The sequence below is a fragment of the Phacochoerus africanus genome, chromosome 9, assembly GCF_016906955.1.
Source record: "Phacochoerus africanus isolate WHEZ1 chromosome 9, ROS_Pafr_v1, whole genome shotgun sequence".
Taxonomy (NCBI): Eukaryota; Metazoa; Chordata; class Mammalia; order Artiodactyla; family Suidae; genus Phacochoerus; species Phacochoerus africanus.
The window spans coordinates 120164831-120188855 of NC_062552.1; the positions used below are offsets into that span (position 1 = coordinate 120164831).

Sequence of the window (24025 nt, forward strand, 5' to 3'; positions counted from 1 at the left end):
AGATAAATGAAATGTCTACATTTGGTTCTTTTTCAAAGATCATTAGTAAATATAAGATTTTACCTAAGGTGATCATGAGAACAAGCTTCTGCAAATACTGCTCGGAAAGACTTAAAATCTTCTGTTGAAAATCCCGCTGGATCAATCTTCTCTATACAAGTAAAGAATGCTATCGCCATGGGTGTCAATGGATTAAGATTCAATGACGTTTCCGGTGGAGATAAAGGATCGATGTGAAGCACAGAGACTGAAAAAGTCCCCACAGCTAGTCTAAAAATAAGTTCAGGCCTGGATTCATCCACTGAAACAGATCTAGTAGGGTGAGCTGAAAGACAGGTGTTGATATCCATAAAATTTATTACTTAAAACAATCCATTATATCAAATTTATAAAATATTTACTCAAGTGTTAGCTTTAAAATCAAACCTGAACTGAGGTTTGTTTTAAAAAACATGTGATTACACAACAGCTTGAGTGATATTAAACAAGTAAAATAAACTATAATCTTTCTACGTTTAAATCTAGGATCCTTGATACCCGAAGTACTAAAAAATACAATATGAGGAAGTTCCCCTGTGGCACAGCAGGTTAGGAATCTGATGTTGCCACAGCTGTGGTACAGGTCACAGCTACACTGCAGGTTCGATCCTTGGTCCAGGACCTTCCACATGCCATGCGTGTGGCCAAAAAAAAAAAAAAAAAATTACAATATGAAACATATGAACAAAACTTTGCACTAATAAAACTACTGGAAAAAGTCAGGGATTAACCAGAAGCTGCTCATCAAATTTTCCTTTAAGCCTTATGTCTATCTCAATTAAATTTTGCAGGAAAGAAACCTTAGGTTCTCTGTCACGGAAAGTGTAAATAAATGGTGAAACAAAAATCAGATTGTTGATTGAGACTCCTAAACTATAACAATAATATGAAACTTAATTTAAATACACAAGGAATACAATAATAGGCAACTATTCTAAAACACTTCACAATGGACAATGCTTCATTTTCTTTCTAAACTTTATGAAATGGTGTAGACCAAAGAAAATTTTGTGAAGAAAAAGAAAAGAATCAGTCGAATGGCATTTTTAAAATAAACTTGTTTTTAATTTTTACGTTTTTAAAAATCCCAGTGCAAACTATCAACAGGTGTCTTTTTTTACTTACAAGTTTTCTGTAAAGACGCCGGGTGAACTAGGTTGGATGGTAGTGTTGATCCTCTCACTGGCTGGTCTTTCTGGGGATCAAGGAAATCTCCCCATGTTGGCTGAAGCTAGAAAGTAAGGTTTTTTTTGAAGCACATGAATGAAGTGCAAAATTTCAAAAGCAACTTTTTAAGAATAGAACAAAAATTAAGTAATACTTTACCACAGTAGTACTCAATGGAGATCCTGCTGGAGTATTTGTGTATGTACTAGTTAATGATAGCTCAAGGTCCATATTTGGGGGTTCCCCCAGGGGTGGAAGAGAAGAGAGACTGTGGGACATGTCCATATCGGCCATGGAGAAGAAAACTTCTTCTTCTAGAGAGAATCACTCTTGGTCAGTCTTACTATAATTCCACCAATGTACATCCTTAAATAAGTTAGTATACATTAATAGCACATTCTTCCCTCAGAGTCTCTGAGATGTAGTGATGACCTAAATTTTGTTATCTCCAAAAGGGTAGTTTCCTTGGATCTGAGATATTAATGGCATAGTAAAAACTCAACTGAATATAGGTTAATGAAAGGCTAAGCCAGCCTACTTGTGAACTTTTTTTAACTATATGATAAGCTGGATTACATAGTGTGTGTGTGTGTTTATTTTATTTTTGGCCACAGGATGCAGCAGCTTGATGTGGGATCTCAGTTCCTAGACCAGGGATTGAACCTGAAAGTGCCAAGTCCTAGCCACTAGACCACCAGGGAACCCCCTACATGGTATATTTTTAAATGTCATGATTTTAAAATAGTATAAATATCCTGCAAGCTCTGGCTTCACATGGGCATAGCTATTTCTTGAAAGAAAAAAAAAAAGAGTTGAATAATTTATTTAGAATTCTATTTACATTTCACTTCTTTCTGGAGAGTGTTTACCCTCATACAAATGAAGTCTGTTATGACCAAAGTTTCTTGAGTAGACTTTTAATTTTTTTATTTAGTTCAACATTCCATATTTAAAGTGATTCTTATTATTTATTAAGCACTTATTATTAGTGCTTACATATTCTGAAAAACCTGTAAATGCAAAGTAAACCAGGTAAAGACTGTATTTACATATAAGTGACAGCAAGATTAATAGACAAAAAGTTCCCATTTAAAGGAACTGCCAGCTGTGGCAGTGACAATGCCAGATCCTTAACCCACAAAGGAACCCCTAAATCCACGTGTGTGTGTGTGTGTGTGTGTGTGTGTATGTGATCTCCTTTTTAAATCCACATTTTTAACTGACTTTCTGTGGAATAAATCATGACTTATGAATAAAACTACACAATTAGAAAAGGATACTGCAGCACATGTGCCAATGCATGACTATAATGCTGTAGTTATATCAACTTACAATGTTAAACCTTCGCACAGCATCAATCTTCTATTTTTCATTACTGAAGTCCATTTCGCAGCAGCCAAAATGAAACTGACCTTGCTCTGGAGTGTATGATTATGACAGTATATGATTCTGGAGTCAACTTTTTGAGGCGCTTACCCCGGCTAGAAGGTGTTCGAGCTGTTTCTGTCTCATAGAAGCTTTGCTCTGAGGATACACCTGCGGAGAGGGAATCTTTCCTCAAATAATACCGGTTTAATTCCATCTGAATGCGATACTCATCTTCTTGCTGCATGGGTCGATTTTTTCTGTCTTTATTAGCTAACCCAATTTTGCTTGAATTTTCTTCAAGTATACAAAAGGAAAGCAAAACAGTAATTGAATTTGGAGTTAATTAATTCTTTCTCTCCAATCCACTTATCCAGTATCAACGGCAATGGGGTACTACAGTCAGTGCAAAACCACCATTTAGTATTAATCAGAGATCTACGCAACAGCTCTAAGCAGCTAGCTGGGAATCACAGATCTTATCTTTGATAATTAAGTCATGCAAAAAGTTTTAAAAAAAAGGAGTTCCCGTTGTGGCGCAGTGGTTAACAAATCCGACTAGGAACCATGAGGTTGCGGGTTCGATCCCTGGCCTTGCTCAGTGGGTTAAGGATCCGGCGTTGCCCTGAGCTGTGGTGTAGGTCACAGACGTGGCTTGGATCCCATGTTGCTGTGGCTCTGGCGTAGGCCGGTGTCTACAGCTCTGATTAGACCCCTAGCCTGGGAACCTCCATATGCCACAGGTGCAGCCCTAGAAAAGGCAAAAAGACCAAAAAAAAAAAAAAAAGGCTTTAAATGTGTGCTATTTACTGTGTTTAAGAATTATACCTTCTCATTTTTATGAAGTGCTATCCCCAAGCAAGCAAGTCAGTCAGTTCTGAAAATGTTAAATATGTGATACAAATCTCTGCTAATCACAGAATTCCAAAATACCCAATCAAATTTAAACATTGGGGATGCTTACTTACAATACATCTTTAAGTTTACACACTCCTATGTAATAATAAAATTTGTATTTGTATGCTATACATTTTAACAAAACGTCTTAAAGAATTAAAAATAATAACATTTATACTTGCCTGGTCCAGCAATAGCTGCTAACATATCCAAAAGCAGGTGTACCTGTCTTGGCGACAGGAACAGATGTATAGAGTCTATCTGTCCATCAATATCCAACTTCAAAAAGAAAGAAAGAAATTACTCAAGATGAACACTCTTTATGAACTTATCACCGCAAATCCCAGTATATTGTAATGCACTCAGAGGGGAATACTGATCGTTTAGTCTTGGAGACCTTCAGCTAAGATTCTCTCTACTGATTCACATAATCTAAATGGAAAGACGTACGGCCACTGACTGTTGTTCTAAGAGAGGAAATTCTCCTGGGAAAGTCCAGGTTGGCAAGTCCAATGTCATACTTTGTGTCTCTTCTGAATATTTAAGGTATGTGAGGGCGGGCCCTGAGACAGAGTCTCCAAGAAAGAATATTAAGACAGCAGTAATAGAGTATTCATTCCCAACATGATTTCAAAAGACTCAAACCATGATCTTTAAAACTTGATTCGAGCCGAGAGCAAATAAAGCTGGCTTTCGTGCGTTTGCCCATGGATCACTCCTTTCTAGAGCTTAAGGACCTTCTCTGCCAACAGCGTGCTCCACTAAACGCCCTCTCTGCTGCACAAAGCCCCCTCTCCACTGGGCATGGAGCCATGGCTGAGGGTGCTTGTGTAGAACGCCCTTCTCTTTTCCAACTCTCTCCACTTTTCCTTCTAGAATAAAGGCCCCATCCCACTCTTACCCTGATTCCTGTGGAGTACACCTGGCAAAGGCAATGCCTCTATCCTCTACATTACATTCGGAAAAGCTGAATATGCCTGCCTTACTTTTCATTTACCTCCTCTTAGTTCTAATGCTAATACCGACGCCTATGATCTTGATGCCATTTTACAATTTTCACAGAATTCAATTAAGAAAATACCCTTCTATTTGGAAAATGGCATTTTCTCAGGAAAAAGCAAATTTCTTCTGAGTCTAAAAACAACAGAGACTTTGAGATAGTTCCATGGTCTAACTACTGAGATAATGCATTCGCCACTGCTAGTCATCATCTCGATCGCCTGTGCTTTGGGGACTGGGGCCCTACGTCAGATGCTCTCGTTTCCTCTAATTCTTAGCACTGCTCCTGTTCCACAGACGAGGAAACGGGCCTCAAAGACTGTGATCCGCACAGGCCATCTAACAGCGCCAGAGGCGGGCTTCTGACCAGCTGACCCGGGAGTGCTTCTCTATGGCTCCTGGCTGACTGCTAGTGCCCCAGGCCATGAATCAGCAAGGAGACAGCCTGGGAACAGCAGGAAAATCTCTGATTATAGCTGAACTTTAATTTAAAATTCTGTTAACTTTTTAGAACTGAAAGCACAGTCTGATTTTCATTAGAATGCATGATTAAGAGTTTCCTTCCTAATTTTCATAGAAGCACTCATTATTTGTAATTCTGAGTTTGGCATACAAAGAACAGAGTACATATTACTTTCCTCTGGAAATATAAAAGATAGAACATGGTAACTAAAATAACAAATTTCAAACTCAACGTAACATGGTAATTAAAGCAAAATGTCTCTAAATTCAATGTAGGCAGTCCCCTATTTTCATACACAATGCATTCCTGAAAATATCTGATAAAACTGAGTATATGAAACACCAAACTTACAAACGATTTGAGGAGTGAATAGTCTCAGAGAACTAAAAAAAACCCACGAAATCCTTCCTAACATTTTGATCCCAGTTGAAAGACTTAAGTCTAATGATGGAGAGTAAAGATCTGACACTCTGAGCACCTCTAATTAATTCCATCTTTGTCTATGCTATACTAAGTTCATGAGATCTAGGTTTCTCAATGCTACTCTTGAGAACTTTAATTTTTCCATTGAACACTCATTTTCATTAAATAAGAATAAAAGGTACTCAAATACTCCAACTGCCACCAAAAAATTACCATATAGGCAAGCACAGTAACATCTCCAATTAAACTCTGGCTACCAGACAGCTGTTCCAGCTGTTCACTTGTCACCAATACACAGATGTCCAAAAGTAACATCTAAAATCAATTCATAACGTGCAAAAGTCTGAATCTGTATGAAAATTAAGTACACAGATATTGAGGACTAGTTATAACTATAAACAGAACTAAAGAAATCATCGCTACGATCCTTCCTTCTCAAAGGACTAGCAAACCCTTCCTCAGAGGCTGGATGTTTCCAGAGGGAGGCCCTGCAGTGTTTACAGAGACCCAGGGCTCTCCGCTCCATTAACAATCCCTTTCTGTTATTTTATGAAGCGCTTTAAGACCTGTGAAAGGAGCTGATGCTGTGTCTGAGGAAGCAGTGACCCAAGGGAAGGTGGGGGTCAGTCGTAGGAGCGCTGTCATTCTCACCTCCCTCTCCTCCAACTCTAACCAGGTGCTGCAATCCAGGGAAGGATGTGGGGGTCCTTCAGTCTTCTGAAAACCTTTTATGCAGGTTCATCTGCAGGCAGGGGCTCCCTCTCCTGTGTTCTCACAGCTGCACCTCTGCCCCTTATTTTATCTTTTATTAAGACAAAGCTTGTATTTCCACTCATACCTGCATCTGCCTGGTACACAGCAGTCACTCAAATGTCTACAACTAGTTAGGTCAGTGAATAAACAAATGAATAAATCCTGATATTTTCCTAAACTGCATTTTACACTGACTATATAGAAAACTAGTTCTCAAGAGTCTGAAAATAATGCTTGACAGACACATTATTTATTAACTGAATAAACAAATACAAGTTTCCAGATTTTCCAGAGTGTTCAGTATTGTTTCCTAGGAAACAAAGTACAGTTCTTGTCTTTATAGTGTCCTCAAGACACTATGAGAGGAGTTCCCGTCGTGGCTCAGTGGTTAATGAATCTGACTAGGAACCATAAGGTTGCAGGTTCGATCCCTGGCCTTGCTCTGCGGGTTAAGGATCCGGCATTGCCATGAGCTGTGGTGTAGGGTGCAGACACGTCTCAGATCCCGAGTTGCTGTGGCTGTGGCGTAGGCCGGTGGCTACATCTCTTATTCAACCCCTAGCCTGGGAACTTCCATATGCCACGGGAGCAGCTCAAGAGAATGGCGAAAAAAAGACAAAAAAAAAAAAGCTGAGACATCACGGGGAAAAAAATCTCTTTTCCTAAATATTGTACAACTATAAGAATGGTCATTCCATTCAACATACACAATTGATTATTTTTACATATACGTAAGTAAACATCTCCTTCAGTCAACTTGCTTTCTGAAATTTCTCTCTTCTTTAAACTTTTCAATTTTATGATGCTAAAGACTCTTTAAGAATCTGAACTAACGAACATGTCTGAAAGTAGGGTCAAGTGAGTACAGGAGACAGCTCCAAATCCTGAGCGGCAGCAGCTGGCCAAAGGCCATCCTCACATGAACTCTGTGACCTTGAAGACAGAGGCACCAGCTGAGAGTAAACTGACTCCAAGACAGTGGGTACCCTGCCTACAGGATAATCTATGGCAACCAATTGGTGGGTCACTGTACAGATTAAAGAATGCTTGCAGGGAGTTCCCATTGTGGCGCAGCAGAAACAAATCCAACTAGGAACCATGAGGTTGTGGGTTCGATCCCTGGCCTCACTCAGTGGGTTAAGGATCTGGCGTTGCTGTGAGCTGTGGTGTAGGTCACAGACATGGCTCGGACCCTGTGTTGCTGTGGCTGTGGTTGTGGCCAGCAACTGTAGTTCTGATTCAACCCCCAGGCTGGGAACCTCCATATGCCAGGGGTGCGGCCCTAAAAAACAAAAACAAAACAAAACAAAAAAAAGAATGCAGTTTTATTTTGTTTTTAACTACAGAAAAGAAAACAAATACTTACCTTAGCTCCAGGAAGTACTTCATTCTGTTTCAGTGTGAGACTCAACTCCAACCTACCAATTAGCCCTCCAATCTGCACTGGATCCGATGGTGCCACCTCTGGCAAATTTCTAGTTAGTTGTGGGTGTGGCTCATAAACAATTTTGGGATTCCAGCTAGGTGACAGCTTTGGCTCAGTTTCCTATAGTAACGCAATAGGAAAAAAAGTAATTATTTACAATACCTTAGTGTTAATAAATTGAAATACAAGATGCAATGGTCAATTTAGGAAGAAGAAGGTATTTGACATGAAAACTGTATTATATGACAATGAATAAGCCAGTGCCGTACAGCCAGCATGAATGATAGCACAGTACCTTAATAAAGGCAAACCATGGGAAAGGACTTCGTGAAAAAAATACAGTATCTGTTCATATTATATAATAAGAAAATGCAGTGGACATTCTATAATTACAAAATCTGATTTATAAAATCAGTATAAATCAGTAAAGATAAATTAAAGTATAAATTTATCAGTATAAATAAAGTAAAGATAAATTATGGAGTGACAAATTTACAAAAGGACTCTCTACTCTCAGCAGTGATTAGTAGAGTACCTTAATTATACAGCTTCAAGATAGGACTTAACATAAGATACATTTTTAGCAATATATTCATTATGTAAGGTAAATGTGAACACTGATTTCCTGTTTTTATTGGAAAAAGGATATTAGATGTTACTATACCATTCCCCCCAAGACACAGCATCCTTTGTTTCTCTATGAAATTAATACACGGCAAACTTGTAGAAATGGTATTAATTATAAATGTAAGTATTTTGAAATCTCTGAAATATACATCTCCATTACTGACTATTCATATGAACTCCCAGTTCAGAGGGAACCCAACAGCACATATTACATATCCTAGGCAATTTTAACAGCCCTCATGCAAACCTTTCAAAAATCTACGGTTTGGTTTTTTGCCTTCTGTTTTGTTTTCCTCACCACTGGTGCAGTTGAACACACTGGGGAAGATTTTGCTGATGCAGAAAACTCATCCCAGAAGAGAGAGACTCCAGAGAGCTGAAGCAACTTGTGAGCAAAAGCTGTAGGCTGGTGAACATTAATTCCTGAGGACTCATCGGCAGTTTCATCACAGTACATGGTTCTGAAAGTTAAAAACAAAGAGCACTGCATGAAACTTCTAGAAAAACTGACTTGTAGTGAAAAGAAATGCACAAAGCTGTTTAAATTAAAGGAATTGTTCAAGTTAGCTCTTCGTAGAATATATCTATACGGTGGATCCGTATTACCATGCTTTACTACAGTAAATATTTTCATGAAGAGACATTCACTTTTTTTGGCCGCGCCTGTGGCATGTGCAAGTTCCCAGTGGTCAGACTCTAGCTGCAGTGACATCACCAGTCCTTAATCCACTGCACCACAGGAGAACTCCCAAGAAGGTGACTTTCTGAGGCTCCTAAATTTGGGGGAAAAAATTAATAACTTTCTAAAGTTAGCTTCACAGAAAACAATTCCTGTGCTTCCTCAGAAAAAAAATACCTTGATAACAGTGAGACAGCATCTGCCTCAAGTCAAAAGTCTGACATGACATTTCTTGAATGCCTGTAACTAATACATGAGAGTTTCTTTTTTTGTTTTTTGTTTTTCCTTTTTTGGCCACCCCATGACGTACGGAGTTCCTAAGCCAGGGATCAGATGAAGGCAAAGTTGTAATCTACACCACAGCTGCAGCAACATCAGATCCTTTAATCTGCTGTGCCAGAGCCAGGACTGAACCTGTGTCCCAGCACTACAGAGATGCTGCCTGGTCCTGACCCTTTTGCACCACAGTAGGAACCCCTACGTAAGTTCTTTTTTTATTTTTATTTTATTTTATTTTATTTGCTTTTTAGGGCCGCACTTTTGGCATATGGAAGTTCCCAGGCTAAGGGCCAAATCCAAGCTGCAGCTGCCAGCCCACACCACAGCCACACCAGATCTGAGCTGTGTCTGCCACCTACACCACAGCTCATGGCAATGCCAGATCCTTAAGCCACTGAGCGAAGCCAGGGATCAAACCCACATCCTCATGGATACAAGTTGGATTCATTTCCACTGTGTCACAATGGGAACTCCCCCTAGGTAAGTTGCTATAACTCATCTACAGCTTAAATAAAAATTAAGAATGTTGTCCTAAATTCATGAGGTTTTAGATATTTTTTAAATATTTCATTTAATGTCCATTGACAGAGGAGTGGATCAAGAAGATGTGGTACATATACACAAGGGAATATTACTCAGCCATTAAAATGAACGAAATACCAGCATTTTTAGCAACATGGATGGACCCAGAAATTATCATGCTAAGTGAAGTCGGCCATACAATGAGACACCAACATCAACTGCTTTCACTGACATGTGGAATCTGAAAAAAGGACAGACTGAATGAACTTCTTTGTAGAGCAGATGCTGACTCACAGACATTGAAAAACTTACGGTCTCCGGAGGAGACAGTTTGGGGGCGGGGGGATGTGCTTGGGGTGTGGGATGGAAATCCTGCGAGACTGGATTGTGATGATCATTATACAACTACAGATGTGATCAATTCATTGAGTAATAAAAAATAAATAAAGAAATAAATATTCCATTCAAGGTAATTCAGCCTAATTTCAAAGATCTGTTAACAATAACTGTTTCACTAACAGGTATGTTTTGTGAAAGAGAAACCGGAACACATCTGCTTAGAATTTGGTAAAGGTGCCCAGTAGATCCACAAACGAAGTTCCTTGGATGCTTCATTCTGTTTATCTCTGTGGCAGTCCACGTGGCATTCAGAAACAGTGACTGACGAGCCGTTACCTCAAATCAACACTCAGTAGTGTACTGTAAATACCTGTTTCACAGCTATTTATAGGAGCTTGAGGTGGTCATCCACAGAAAGCTAAAAGTGATGTGTTTATATCTTTTTAAGTAAATCACTATTGTACATATGGACTTTAAAATACCCTCACAGAATCCTAAAACAGCAGTTTTAGTCTAAAGCAGCAGTAGCACTTAAAGAAAAAAAAGAAAGAAGTCTTCCATATTAATCAGACACCTAAACGGTACACTGTTCTGATGAAAAAACTGAAATTTTCCAACAGGAGTACTTAAACTTAGTACCACCCAAATATTCTTTTTTTTGTTTGTTTGTTTTTTGTTTTTGTCCTTTTAAGGCCACACCCGAGGCATATGGAGGCTCCCAGGCTAGGGGTCTAATCAGAGCTGTAGCCACCAGCCTATGCCAGAGCCACAGTAACGCCAGATCCAAGCTGCGCCAGCAACCTACACCACAGCTCATGGCAACACCAGATCCTTAACCCACTGAGCGAAGCCAGGGATCAAACCTGCAACCTCATGGTTCTGAATCAGATTCGTTTCTGCTGCACCACAACGGGAACTCCCAAGTATCCATTATTTTGATTTGATACTAACTAAAAGAGAATGACTTGCTTTGTGAATACAAATATTCATAGTATTATATTATATTATATATAATTATACCCCAACTGGTACTTTCAATAATGGGATTAAAACATAACTTGGAGAACAGCACTTTATTCACAAATAATACATTAATTTAATATATTAGATTAATCACCTCTAATCTCCAAAGGCATCCTGAAATCTCATGAGAGTCAGATTTTATTACTTATAAAGGAAAGAATAGGGTGATTTGTTTTCAGACATAAGAAGTCTTACCTTTCTATTCGAACTTCAAGTGCAGCTCCAGTTTTGGAATTTTCTGGCACATGTTCAATTCTCAAGACAGTGTCTATAAAAGTGACTTTTACTCTTCTTAGTACTAGAGTAAACAGGTAACCATCAACATGAGATCGTATGTATACTAAATAAACACTTCTAATGAAAGGAATAAATACCAAGTAAAGAACTTTACTAAGAACCTACAAAATAAAAGTTGAGCTTCATTCCTTAAAAAGAAAACCCCCAAATCCTGAGTTTGTAGTAAATATTTTGCCTTGCTGAGCACTTACCCCATGTTACATCCCAACTTGGGGCAACAACTAACACAATCTGCTGCATTCTAATCCCTTCATCAGGCAAGGATAATAAATATACAAAGGCGAAACTAGGGTAACGAAGAACATGAAATTACACTGAATGCAATATTTAAAATAACCTCAATTCTAAAGTACTGAAGGAAGAATAGCAATTCTTTTTTTTTCTTTTTGTCTTTTTAGGGCTGCACCTGCAGCATATGGAAGTTCCCAGGCTAGAAACCTAGCTCCAATCAGAGCTGCAACTGCCGGCCTACACCACAGCCACAGCAACACACCAGGTCCAAGCTGCATCTACACCACAGCTCACAGCAACGCTGGATTCTTAACCCACTGAGCAAGGCCAGAAATCGAATCTGCGTCCTCATGGATACTAGTCAGATTCGTTTCTGCTGAGCCACAACGGAAATTCCCAAGAACAGCAATTCTTTTAAAAATCACTCCAATGAGTTTTTCTTCTACACGGGTTACTAAATAAAGGTACCAAATTACAAAATAGTATCTAAAATGTTTGAAAATACTCAACAATGCCAAACCTGTTTCAATGGTTTCAGCAAACTTTTCAAGTCCTTCAAAAGGCTGGGATCCTTCTCCTTGCTCATCTGTTAGTTTCTGGCTAAGACATTCTTTTGCCAGTTGCATACTGCTGGTCATGAAACTTGACCAATACATAGGCTCAGAACCAGTTGCTGCAGAAAATATAGATTAATTTTAAATAATTTCTCACAGTTACAAGAAAGCCATTTATTAAAATTATACATTTTAAATAGATAAATTCTTGGTCCTCCAAGAGATAGTTAGCATCACGGTGTTACCCAGGGTTACAAAATCCTAAAAATCACTCCTGAGATTTACAGATCACCTCATAACCGAGAAGGAAAAAATAAAAAAAGATCACAGAGAAGTCCAGAAACATGTGCTCTCATTACATGATATATATATATGCCAAATATTAATTCATATGTTCATTCAAGTATTTAATGGATATTTTATATAGGTGGTACTGTTCAAAGGACTATAGAGCTGGGGTCAACAAGCTTTCTGGAAAGGACCAGAGAGTAAACACATTTTAGGCTTTGTGGGCCACACGGTCTCTAATGCAACTACTCAACTCTCTCAACCACGTACAAAAGCAGCCACAAAGAACGAATGAGTGAGTGTGTGTATACATATAGTCATGTTCCCACAAAATTTCATTCACAAAGGCAGGTGACAGACCAGATTTGGTCTGCAGGCCATAGTTAGCTGACCTTGCTGGAAGGGGTGGAAAAATGAAATAATTATTAATTCTACCCTCAAAGAGACTACAAGATAGTGGAAGAAAAGAGATAAAATTGAGGTTAATAGGCAACTACTGAGAGTCAACAGAAAATGTTATGACAGCTAAGAGACTAAATCTCTGGCTGAGGGAATTCACAGGAAAGTAGAGGTAGCAGTGACCTAGGCTTTAGAAGGGTAGTATAAATGTAGATAAAACAGAAAAGTATCCTTGGAGAAGGAACACATGACTGCGAAGTCCCTTCCACATTCTCCCTTATGAGAGAATTCCACCACACTTCCTCTTGTTATTCAAAACAAACTGACAGAGATTACCAGAATTATTGCTTAAAAGTCCCAAATATTTTCAAAGTAAGGTGAAAATATTTTGACTTCCTGTAGGAAATTACTATTACTATATCTTCTCAGCTTGGTTAAAAGATAAAATATTGTCATTGATTAAATACTAGATTATGAAGAATTCCCATGCATAGATTACCAATTTTTTAAATACAATACTATAATTTTATGAGCATAATTTTAACTTTGGTGTTTCAGGCAGCACTTGGGATTATAATACTTCAAATACATCTTTATAAACTTCATGTGCCACTGAAAGAATTTAATAACTTCATGATTTAAGATGATTCACCATCATGGCTTTACAAGCCTATAAAATACACATACAGACACGAACACGAACACACACACACACTCTGCACTAGACAACCCAAGACACAATACAGCAGAATGGTTAAGAACAGGGGCTCCAGAACTGAAGGGCCTGGGTCCAGACCCCATCTTTTCCACTTAATTAGCTATGACTTTGACAAGTAATTAAATCTATTTGTGCTTCGATTCCTATTCAGTAAAATGGAGATAATAAAAACTATCTATTTCAAAGAGCAATTGTGAGAATAGTATTTGTAAACCACCCAGAACACTAGCTGGCATGCAATAAATCAGAACACATCATACGTGTAATTAAAGCTACAACACACATATACTTATAAGCAATGACTTACTACTACTTTAAAGCTTTTCCCTCCCAAAGTTTTCTTTTGAAGATTTTCAACCCTAAGAAAGAGGTGTAGGAGTTCCCGTTGTGGCGCAGTGGTTAACCAATCCGACTAGGAACCATGAGGTTGCAGGTTCAGTCCCTGGCCTTGCTCAGTGGGTTAAGGATCTGGCGTTGCCGTGAGCTGCGGTATAGGTCACAGACATGGCTCGGATCCCGCATTGCTGTGGCTCTGGTGTGGGCCGGTGGCTATAGCTCCGATTAGACCCCTGGCCTAGGAGCATCCATTTGCCGCGAGAGCAGCCCAAGAAATGGCAAAAAGACAAAAAAAAAAAAAAAGTTCAATACCATTAACACACCCAAGCAACATTAACATCAACACAATAAACCTTACATGGAATCAATACCCAAATCTCCCCAGCTGCCTCAGTAACACCCTTCATAGTAAAAAAGAAGGAAAAAACAGAATTACTCATTACAATTAGTATTCACGTCTTCAATCTCCTTTAATCTGAACAGTTCCTCTATCTCTACTGCTTTTCATGACACTGACTTTTAACACCACTAACCAGTTGGTTTACAGAATTTCTTTCTTTTTTTTTTTTTTTTTGTCTTTTTAGGGCTGCACCTGCAGCATACGGAGGTTCCCAGGCTAGGGGGAAAATTGGAGCTGTAGCTGCCAGCCTATGCCACAGCCACAGCAACGTGGGATCCAAGCCATGTCTGCAACCTACACTGAAGCTCACAGCAATCCTTAACCCACTGAGTGAGGCTGGGGATCGAACCTGAGTCGTCACGGATACCAGTCAGATTTGTTTCTCCTGAGCCACAATGGGAACTCCAGAATTTCCCTTATTTTGGATTTGCCTGACTGCTTCCTCATGATCTGACTCAGACTAAGCATTTTTTGCAGGATGTACACGTCCTTCCTGGTCCGTCACATCAGGACACACATGATGTCAGTTTGAGCCATTACTGATGGGTTAAGTGTGATCACTCAGTTACAGTGGTGACTGTCAATCTTCCCCACTATAAAAGAACCTTTTCCCTCTGCAAATAAGACGTAAACAGTGGGATATTCTGACACTGTCTAGATATCAAGTTCCTGAACACCCCCCCACCGAATGGTATTCGCGTTCACTGATGATCCTCGCTTACAGTAATTTTTACTATGGTGGCTGAAAACATGCTATTCCTGTGTCTCTGTTCATAGGGAGTAGCAAGAAAGAGCTTTCCCCTTCTCCTTATCCCCCTTACATATATATTTACTTATTTGTATCAACATGGACTTAGGGTTTGGTTTTTTTTATTTAGTGTGTTATAACCCAACATTGTCATCATCCTTTTTGTTTACTGTTTGTCATTATTAAGTTTTCCAGATTTGGCCAATGGGAGCCCCTTCAAACCCAGTCCTATGTCCTTTTACTATTTCTCCATCAATTTTTGAGCACTTCCTTGCTTTCTGGCACAATACCTTGAATCTTTAAAACATAAGTCACTTTTTATTCAATATCCTGTAATAAACTATAATGGAAAAGAACCTGAAAAAGAATACACACGCGCACACACACACACACACACAACTGAGTCACTCTGCAATCTGCAGGATACCTGAAACATTGTAAATCTATACTTCACTTCAGATAACTGGTAATAATTAAACCAACCATCTGTACACTAAAGTTCCTGCTCGGGGGCAGGGGGACAGAAATAACTGCAAAGATACAATCAGACACACCTCTACACTTCACATTCCTAAATTTAATCTACTGAAAAAGTTCATAAATACAATGAAAAGTAATAAATACTGAATTTAAGCAATTAGGTTACGTTCCCAATCTCCAAAATGTAAAAATAGAAACAAACAAACAGAAGCACGTAACACACCTACCTAGGCGAGGTCTAGGTCGGAAGACCACTTCTAACCCTTTTACTTCCAGTGCACAATTGTCCTGTAGCAAGGAGCCCCATGGAACTGACAGAGAAATGGACTGAATGAATCCTTCGGTGACTTCTAAAGGCGCATCTGCGGACTCCAGGATCTCGTTGAGACACTAAAGAGAGAAACCAAGTGCATTTTGAAATCACAAGAACTTAAGATGGTAACGTATTCAAAGATACTAAGTACGTTCATACATGTGTCAGGTTCTAAGAATAAAGAAGCAGAGATCAAGATAAAGACGACCCCTGGTCCTCACTAAGCTTATAAAATAGCTTACCATGAAAGACACGTGGAATTAAAGTGTAATGAGTTGCGTGAACGAGGAAATACACCGTGTACTGTTTGAGCCTATAAAAGAACCTAACCTGGAGATTCAAAGCAGGCCACTGGAGGAAGTGCTATTTATTTAAAGCAAAGACCAGAACGCTGAGGAGTTAACCGGGCACAGTGGTCAACAGAGATAATAAAGAGCATGTAGAAGGACTCAAAGGCAGAAGTCAGAGAGCAAGCACAGGTCTCTGAGATACAAGAGCAGTGGCCGTAGCGGGGGGAGGGAGCTGCTTTCGGGTGGCGCGCCTGGGTGATGCAGGGTGATGAGTCAGAGATAAGGCTCAGTAGATAAGAGTGAGTGGGATCCAAAAACCTTGTAATTAATGTTAAAGAGTCTGAAATGTATCTCAAACGCAATGCGAAGACATGGAAAAGATCTGAAGCAAGGGTGTCCTAATGAGATTAGAACTTTTAGCTGCCATAAAGAGCATGTGTTGGAGAAAAGCAACCCAAGCAAAAAGGCTGTCATAAAAGAAAAATTGGTTTGGCAAGGACAGTGACAAGGAGGAATGTCAGAAACAGATGGATTTTTGTAATATATTAGGAAGTAGAATTAACCGGCAACATGAGGGGTAAAGAAAAGAAGGCATGAAGAATGACTAACAGGTTGCTGGCCTGAACAATGCCTTAGATCATGGTGCCGCTTCCTGCGACGGGAAGAAGGGGAAAAGGAGTTCGGCTCCAAAGATGACATGTGAGCAGTCGTAGAGGTGAGGCGTCCAGGAGGCAGCTGGGTATTCTGGTCTAGAGCTCAGGGAGGCATGATAAACACAGCGGGGACATAAAGAAACATGGGAGAGGAGAGACAACCAATGCAGAGTAAAATGGCAGGAGGGCCAGGAGAGAACCCTGATAAACAGATTAAGAAAGAGGAACCTGCAAAATAAACTATGGGGAAAAAAGCAAACAGAGAGGTAAAAGGAAAATCAAGAGAGCCTCTTGCCCCAGAAAACTGGGGAAAGACAACATACAGACAAAAGCGATCAAGTGCAACAAAAGCAAACAAGAAGGAAAGATGTTTAAATGTCCACTGAAGTTAGGGTATGCGTGATCCCACTGAGAGCAATTTCAGTGGAGTGTTAAACTACAACAGACGGAAGACAGAACAAATGTAAACAGTTAGTAGAACAAACTTTTTTTTTTACTTTTAAAGTAAAAAGTATTTATTGAAGGCCAATCTGCATGTCAAGGACTTCCTGTAGGATATGTTGCATAAAGGTGGGGTCATGATTATGTACAAACCTAACGCTGAACACCGAGATTCAGACGGGCTCACGGTCTACCACCGGAGGTTACTACTTTCTTCATGCTGGTGTCGGTGTGAGCCTACACACTTCTTAAAGAGCACATGGGCGTGGAGGGTTTTAAGGTATAAATATCAGACCCGCGATCTTCAAGTATATTCTTCCCTAAAACGGAACGTCGGGACTTAAAGCATCGCCATCATGTTGGGTCTCCTTTCCCATATTCCCTGGTTCAGTCTCCTTTCTCACTTCACTATGCCAAAAATAATCTTCTTTTTCCCTTCCTGATCTTCTCTTACACACTGCCTAGGATGTAAAAAGCTCCAGGCAGGGCCAATAATAAGTTTTCTGGACTCTCCCTATCTTATACATATTTTTGACATGACACTCAAAGATATTCAAAGAACTAAGTGATAACGCTACTGCAAAATTCCTACAACTCTCATCTAATAACTTAGGACATCAGCGTTTCTCCAGCTTATAACTCTTTTAAAAATTTAGAATGAAATGCTGAATGCTATCAAATTCTAGTTGTAAATATATTCATCTATGGATACCTGGACAAATCAAGAAGGGGAAACATACCCGTAACATCAATAGACATATTTCCAATAAAAGTTCTTCTTTACTTACTCAAGTGTACGATGTATTTACATTGTTCTCATCAAATGCACTTACAATAACTGCAATAATAATATAATCCATAGGAAAAACTTAATCCGTGAAGCCTAATGATCATCTGGAGATTCTGATAAGATCAATATGGTAAGCCCTAGAGTAACCACTAAGAAAACCGTTAAAAAACTCAAAATAAAGGGGAGTTCCTGCTGTGGTTCACCAGGTTAAGGATCCAACTAGTGTCCATGAGGATGCAGGTTCGATCCCCGGCCTTGTTCAGTGGGTTAAAGGATCTGGCATTGCTAAGAGCTGTGGTGTAGGTCACAGATGAGGCTCAGATCCAGTTGCACAGGCCAGCAACTATAGCTCTGATTTGACCCCTGGTCTGGGAACTTCCATGTGCCAGGGGCACAGCCCTAAAAAGACAAAACAAAACAAACAACCCTCAGAAAAAAATGAAGAAATCATTAATGGGAATTAAAGTGTCACACTAGAAATATCCACCTATTACAAAAGAAAGCTTAATGGTAACAAAAAATTTTACTATGATCAATTTCAAGTTAGTCACATGTTTCTATTATAGAGAAATGATGGCATGATCAATAAGACAGAAACATAAAATTATAATTTATGATAAAATTTTGCAGAGGAAGTAGTATGGATGTACGAGTTTGACAGGAAAAGATACAAGGTTAAATTTCCAACTATTAAAGACCTGTTCAAATATTTTTAAATATATAATGGCAGGTATTTATATGCTACTGGCCAGAAAAACTATATTTTTAATATCAGAATTTACAACACAATAAAAAGTATCCTCCTCAACTATTTAAACTTACAATTAAAAAAAATTAAGCCAATTTTAACATGTACAAGGAGTATAATAATTTTTCAAAAATCTTTCAAAGAAAATTGGATGTAATATGTGTTTGGTCCTAGATGGTCACTTACAAAGTTGGGTGGCTTTGGGCAAGTTCTTAACTTCTGAATCTCAACTTCCTCATCCATAAAATAGAGATAATGCCAATTTCTTAAGATTACTGTAAGCACAAATGAAATAATATGTAAAGCTACCAACATGGTTCCTGGTACCAAGTAAACACTCTATAAATGAAACTATTGTTCCGTGTCTTCCTCAGTGCCTACCTAGCAAAAGGATGAGCCCTATTAGGAATTCCAGGTGTGCTTGGCAGAATGAAGAAACACAAACTTTAAGCAATACACTTCTTTTTAATACATACCATGAGACCAAACAGGAAAAGAATATATCCTTATTAGTTTAAAGCCAGGCATCAGAATTCAAAGAAAGACAAAACAAATTTAAAAGCTGTATTATACTTAAGATCCAAATGGGCATTTGTATTCGCACTCAGGCTTTCATCAGTACAAAGAGAAGACTAGCAGTTCCACAAAGAGAAGGGTGAAGAGTGGTACCTTTGGTTGGATGTTACACTTAGTGCACGATGACACCTGAGCAATCAGACTCGATAATAAAAACAGACTTTTAAACAGCAGAATCTTTGTAGGAGACAGAAAATGACAATAACTTTCTGTTGTCCTATATTTTCTTAGGACAAATATTTAGGAGTTGAAATGAAAGATATTAAGCAATGAATCTAAATTCTTCTGAACAAAGAGTTTTAGGTTTTTTGTGGTTGTTTTTTTGGCTGTACCCACAGCAAACAGAAGTTCCTGAATCAGGGATGGAACTTGAACCACAGCAGTAACAGTGCTGTGTCCTTCACCTGCTGACCTACCAGGGAACTCCAGAACAAAGAGTTTTTAAAAGAGGTTTTAAAGTTGATTGTTATATGTATAAAAATGCAACACCAGGAGCTCCTGTCATGGCACAGCAGTTAACGGAACCAGACCAGTATCCATGAGGACATGGGTTCGATCCCTGGCCTTGCTCAGTGGGTTAAGGATCCAGTTTTGCTGTGGCTGTGGTACTGGCCGACAGCTGCAGCTCCGAATCGACCCCTAGCCTGGAAACTTCTATACGCCACCTCTTCGGCGGCCCTAAGAGAAAAAAAAAAGTAACACCTTCTGATTAATTGCAAAAGTAACTAATTGAGATCAAGGAAGAAGGGAATGTCAGGAGATTTCAACACAATCCTGTGCATAATTGATAGCTGAGAACTGAAATAGGAATACTGTCAGTGACATGAGTCTTCCATTTGGATCTATGAATCTCATTTGGGTGAGGTATCTTTTTTAAGTCCTAAAAGCTATTAAAATCAAGTGTCGAAAGTAACTGAATTTGCAATCAGAAATTTAGTTATATTGAAATGTCACACACCAAGATTTATCTTAGTCAACAACAAAGCGCACTATAATATGAATAAAGAAATCAGCAAGAGCCAGTGTTTGCTGGATGCTTTATTTGACATTGTCATTTTGGTTGGGCATGGCACTCATCTTCAAGCAGCAGAATAAAACATGACCTTCAGGAGTTCCCGTTGTGGCACAGCGGAAACGAATCTGACCAGGAATCAGAGGTTGTGGGTTCGATCCCTGGCCTTGCTCCGTGGGTTAAGGATCCGGTGTTGCCATGAGCTGTGGTGTAGGTCACAGATGTGGCTCAGATCTGGCATTGCTGTGGCTCTGGTGTAGGCCAGCAGCAACAGCTCTGATTAGACCCCTCACCTGGAACCTCCATGTGCCTCAGGTGCGGCCCTAAAAGGAAAAAGACCAAAAAAAAAAAAAAAAAAACCATAACCCTCAGATTAAGTCCAGCTATAAGTTATTCTTCCAATGATCCTGAAGTCAAACTGTAAAATTCAAATATTACCATCTGGTTTCCCATGAGGATTAGATTTTTTTTTTTTCTTTTTTTAATACCACCTCCATACCTGCAGCATATGGAAGTTCTCAGCCAGGGTGGAACCTGAACTGCAGCTTCTTGCCTACATCACGGCAACACCAGATACGAGCTGCATCTGTGATCTACACCACAGCTTGTAGCAATGCCAGGTCCTTAACCCACTGAGCAAGGGCAGGGATCAAACCTGTATCCTCATGGGTTATTAAGCTGCTGAGTCACAATGGCAACTCCCCCACTGCAATTGTGGATTAAATAATACCTCACGGTGAGAGTGCCTAGTACCATGGCTGTAATAAACAGATGCTCAGTAGCATTAACTGCTCTTTCCTTGACTTGAAGCCATGTGATTAATGAAGAAATAATAGGCTTAGGAATTAGACCTGAACTAGGTTTCAATTCTCACTATATCACTTGCAAGCTGTGTGACTTGAGGCAAATTATTGAACTCCATTGGTAAAATGGAAATAACAATACCATCCTTAGAGGGTTAATATGAAAAGTCATTAAAGGAGTTCCCATTGTGGCTCAGCGGAAATGAATCTGACTAGTATCCATGAGGACGCAGGTTCAATCCCTGGCCTTGATCAGTGGGTTAAGGATCTAGTATTGCTGTGAGCTGCGGTATAGATCGAAGACGTGACTCAGATCTCACATTGCTGTGGCTGTGGCGTAGGCCAACAGCTACAGCTCTGATTTGACCCCTAGACTTGGAACCTCCATATGCCTCAGGTGCAGCCCTAAAAAAAAAAAAAAAAAAGAAAGAAATAAAGAAAGAAAGAAAAGAAAAGTCATTAAAGAATAATGCAGGAGTTCCCATTGTGGCTCAGCCATATCAAACCTGACTAGTATCCATGAGGACGCAGGTTCAATCCCTGGCCCCGCTCAGTGAGTTAAGGATCCTGCGTTACCATGAGCTTAAGTCGCAGATGGCTCAGATCTTACGTTGCTGTGGCTGTGGTGTAGGCCGGCAGAGGCAGCTCAATTTCAGCCCCTAGCCTGGGAACTTCCATATACTGCAAGTGCGGCCCTAAGCAAAAAAAAAAAGAATGCATACAAAGTCATTCGACCCCAAAAAGATTATTAATAAATAAATGTCCAGTCCTCTTCCTTCAAGATAGCCTATTCATAACTGTACCAAAAGTACAGACTCATGTGTCAATGAATTAAAAAAATGTATCCATCAGAATCCCTACCTTGTTATAAGAATTACAGCAATGCTGTACCCTGACACAGTGCCTGGCATGGGGTAGACACTACATCAATGTTTACTGAGCTCAGGTGAATTACCACGTCCAATGTCCTCTGACCGACTGCAGCAGTTGGGCTACTGTGGGGTGGGACTGCGTCTTCCTGCTGGTCAAACCGGGGCTCTTGCGGTCGTCCTGAGTACACTCCCAGCTTAAGTCTCCCACTTGCTGACCAAATCATATGCTTAACTTATATCAGCAGAAACTAATTTAAGGATTATAATAAGGTACTACCATAATTTGAGTTTTTCAGGTTTCTACCACTAAGGAAGTCATTACTCTGTTAAAGCACTTTTACATTAAAAAAAAAAAAAAAAGTAAGCTTTTCACACAGCTTCAATCAAGGGAAAAATAGTTTCCGTTTGTTTTGCCCAACCACCACAGGAAGGTCACCTAAGTTGATGATTTCCTAAATGTAAACTGTGTTGGAAGGCTTTTAGGATAGTAAAACTCTAGACTGGTACAACCAATTCAAACTGTACGCAGCAAACTCTAGTGGAATGAATCAAAAATTGGGGGGGAGTGGGAGAGAGCCACTCCATTCTTGCCATTCAAGGCTGAGTACACATGAAGTAAAATACTCTACACTGAAAACATACAGATGCAGGCGCAACTAGACATGAAGCGCCTGTTCACACAAGGAGTCAATTCACCACTTCTGGATGAGGCGCGGAAAACGGGTTTTTAAATGTCCGAAAGCTGCAGCGTCAGCGCTTTTGCAACACCTGCTTTTACGATCGGTCACGTGAAGCAAACAGGCACAACCAGACAGCACTATTAAAGCCACGCAACTCTTCACCGACTGGCCTTATAAACGTATCATCAAGCAAAAGCAGGCAACCGGCAGAGGAGGACTTCACCTAACTTTCCTCCACATCGCAAACGCTGCCCGGGGGGCCGCAGTGTGCAAGGAATCAACCCTAAATAAAGAAATATTTAGGCATGCTGACATCCCCAAAGATCCTCGTCATCCTTAATCTTTCTGCAGTGCCAGTCCACGAAATAGAGTTTGTTTGCACAGCACCCCGCAACCCTTCCTATCCCCAAATGGCAGCACTGGTCACCTTCCGCAGACCTCCCCCCGCCCTCCCCTCCACCAAAAAAAAAAACCACTGACACCACTGATTCCCACAGTGTAGACTCCATCACCTCTGTTAAGTTTCTGGAGCACGTGATTTGGGAGCGCAAACTTGCTAGGAACAGGTTAAACAACATTTGAACACATTTCTCTGGGGTCCTGCCCCACTTAGAGCCAAACAATTCCCAGGGAGGGACTGAACGTCACCAATCCTGGATGACACTAGGTCAAAGCGCCCTTAAGAGTAGAGTGAGTTCCGCCAGGCTGGCCGCCGGCAGCTCTTACCCATTTGTCCAAGGGGACCTGGGCGAGGGACCCGGTGCCCTGGTACAGGTCCAAGCTGAGCTGCTCCAGGCTCAGTTTCTCCTGCAGAAAGTGGCCCAGGTACCTCTGCAGGAGGTACCTACAGGCTCTCTTCTTGATGGACTCTGAAAACGGCCAAGGCATGATGAGGGCTGGCAGAAGGGCTGGCGGGGGCTGCAGGCGGCTCCGGCCTCGGGGCCCAGGCTCCCGCTCCAGGCGGCGGCGGCGGCGGTGACGGCGCCTCAGATCCCGGCCAGCGTGCCCAGGCTGCAGCGGGGCCTAGGCCCGGGGAGGGCCCTCCATGCCCGCTCAGCGCTGGGCGTCCCTCAGGGCGACCCCATCACCAGCGCCGCGCCTCTCGCGCTAGGCCTGGCGCGGACAAGGTGCGGAGTCCCAGCGGCCCCAGGCCTGGGGGCTTCCAAGGGGTTCCTGGTCGGCACAGAAAGAGGGTGCAAGACACCGCACGAGGCGGCAGCACCGCCTGCGACCTGGGCTGAGACCGACTCCTCCACCGCCGCCGCGCGACGAATTTGTTGTCATCCGCGGGGCGCGCTCCCGGCTGCGGGACGCCCCTGGCGCGTTCGCGAGACTTGGATTCCCAGCCCTGGGCCGGGCGCATACGGAAGTGACGCCACACTGGGGGGGAGGGGG

The 24025-nt window shown here is 40.7% G+C and overlaps 1 protein-coding gene across 1 annotated transcript in view; it reads right to left on the bottom strand.

Moving 5' to 3' along the window:
* The window catches only part of ATG2B (autophagy related 2B), an 80559-nt gene extending 56587 nt beyond the window's left edge, over positions 1–23972 (bottom strand). Inside the window, exons 1-11 of the mRNA XM_047794537.1 lie at positions 23357–23972; positions 15680–15842; positions 12050–12202; positions 11197–11299; positions 8458–8620; positions 7473–7652; positions 3651–3747; positions 2683–2868; positions 1366–1520; positions 1165–1270; positions 64–325 (exon numbers count right to left, since the gene is read on the bottom strand). Of these exons, the coding sequence (XP_047650493.1) occupies positions 64–325; positions 1165–1270; positions 1366–1520; positions 2683–2868; positions 3651–3747; positions 7473–7652; positions 8458–8620; positions 11197–11299; positions 12050–12202; positions 15680–15842; positions 23357–23518 (1730 nt within the window). The 5' untranslated portion in view covers positions 23519–23972. The remainder of the gene's footprint in view (positions 1–63; positions 326–1164; positions 1271–1365; positions 1521–2682; positions 2869–3650; positions 3748–7472; positions 7653–8457; positions 8621–11196; positions 11300–12049; positions 12203–15679; positions 15843–23356) is intronic.
* Between the last annotated feature and the right edge of the window lie 53 nt (positions 23973–24025).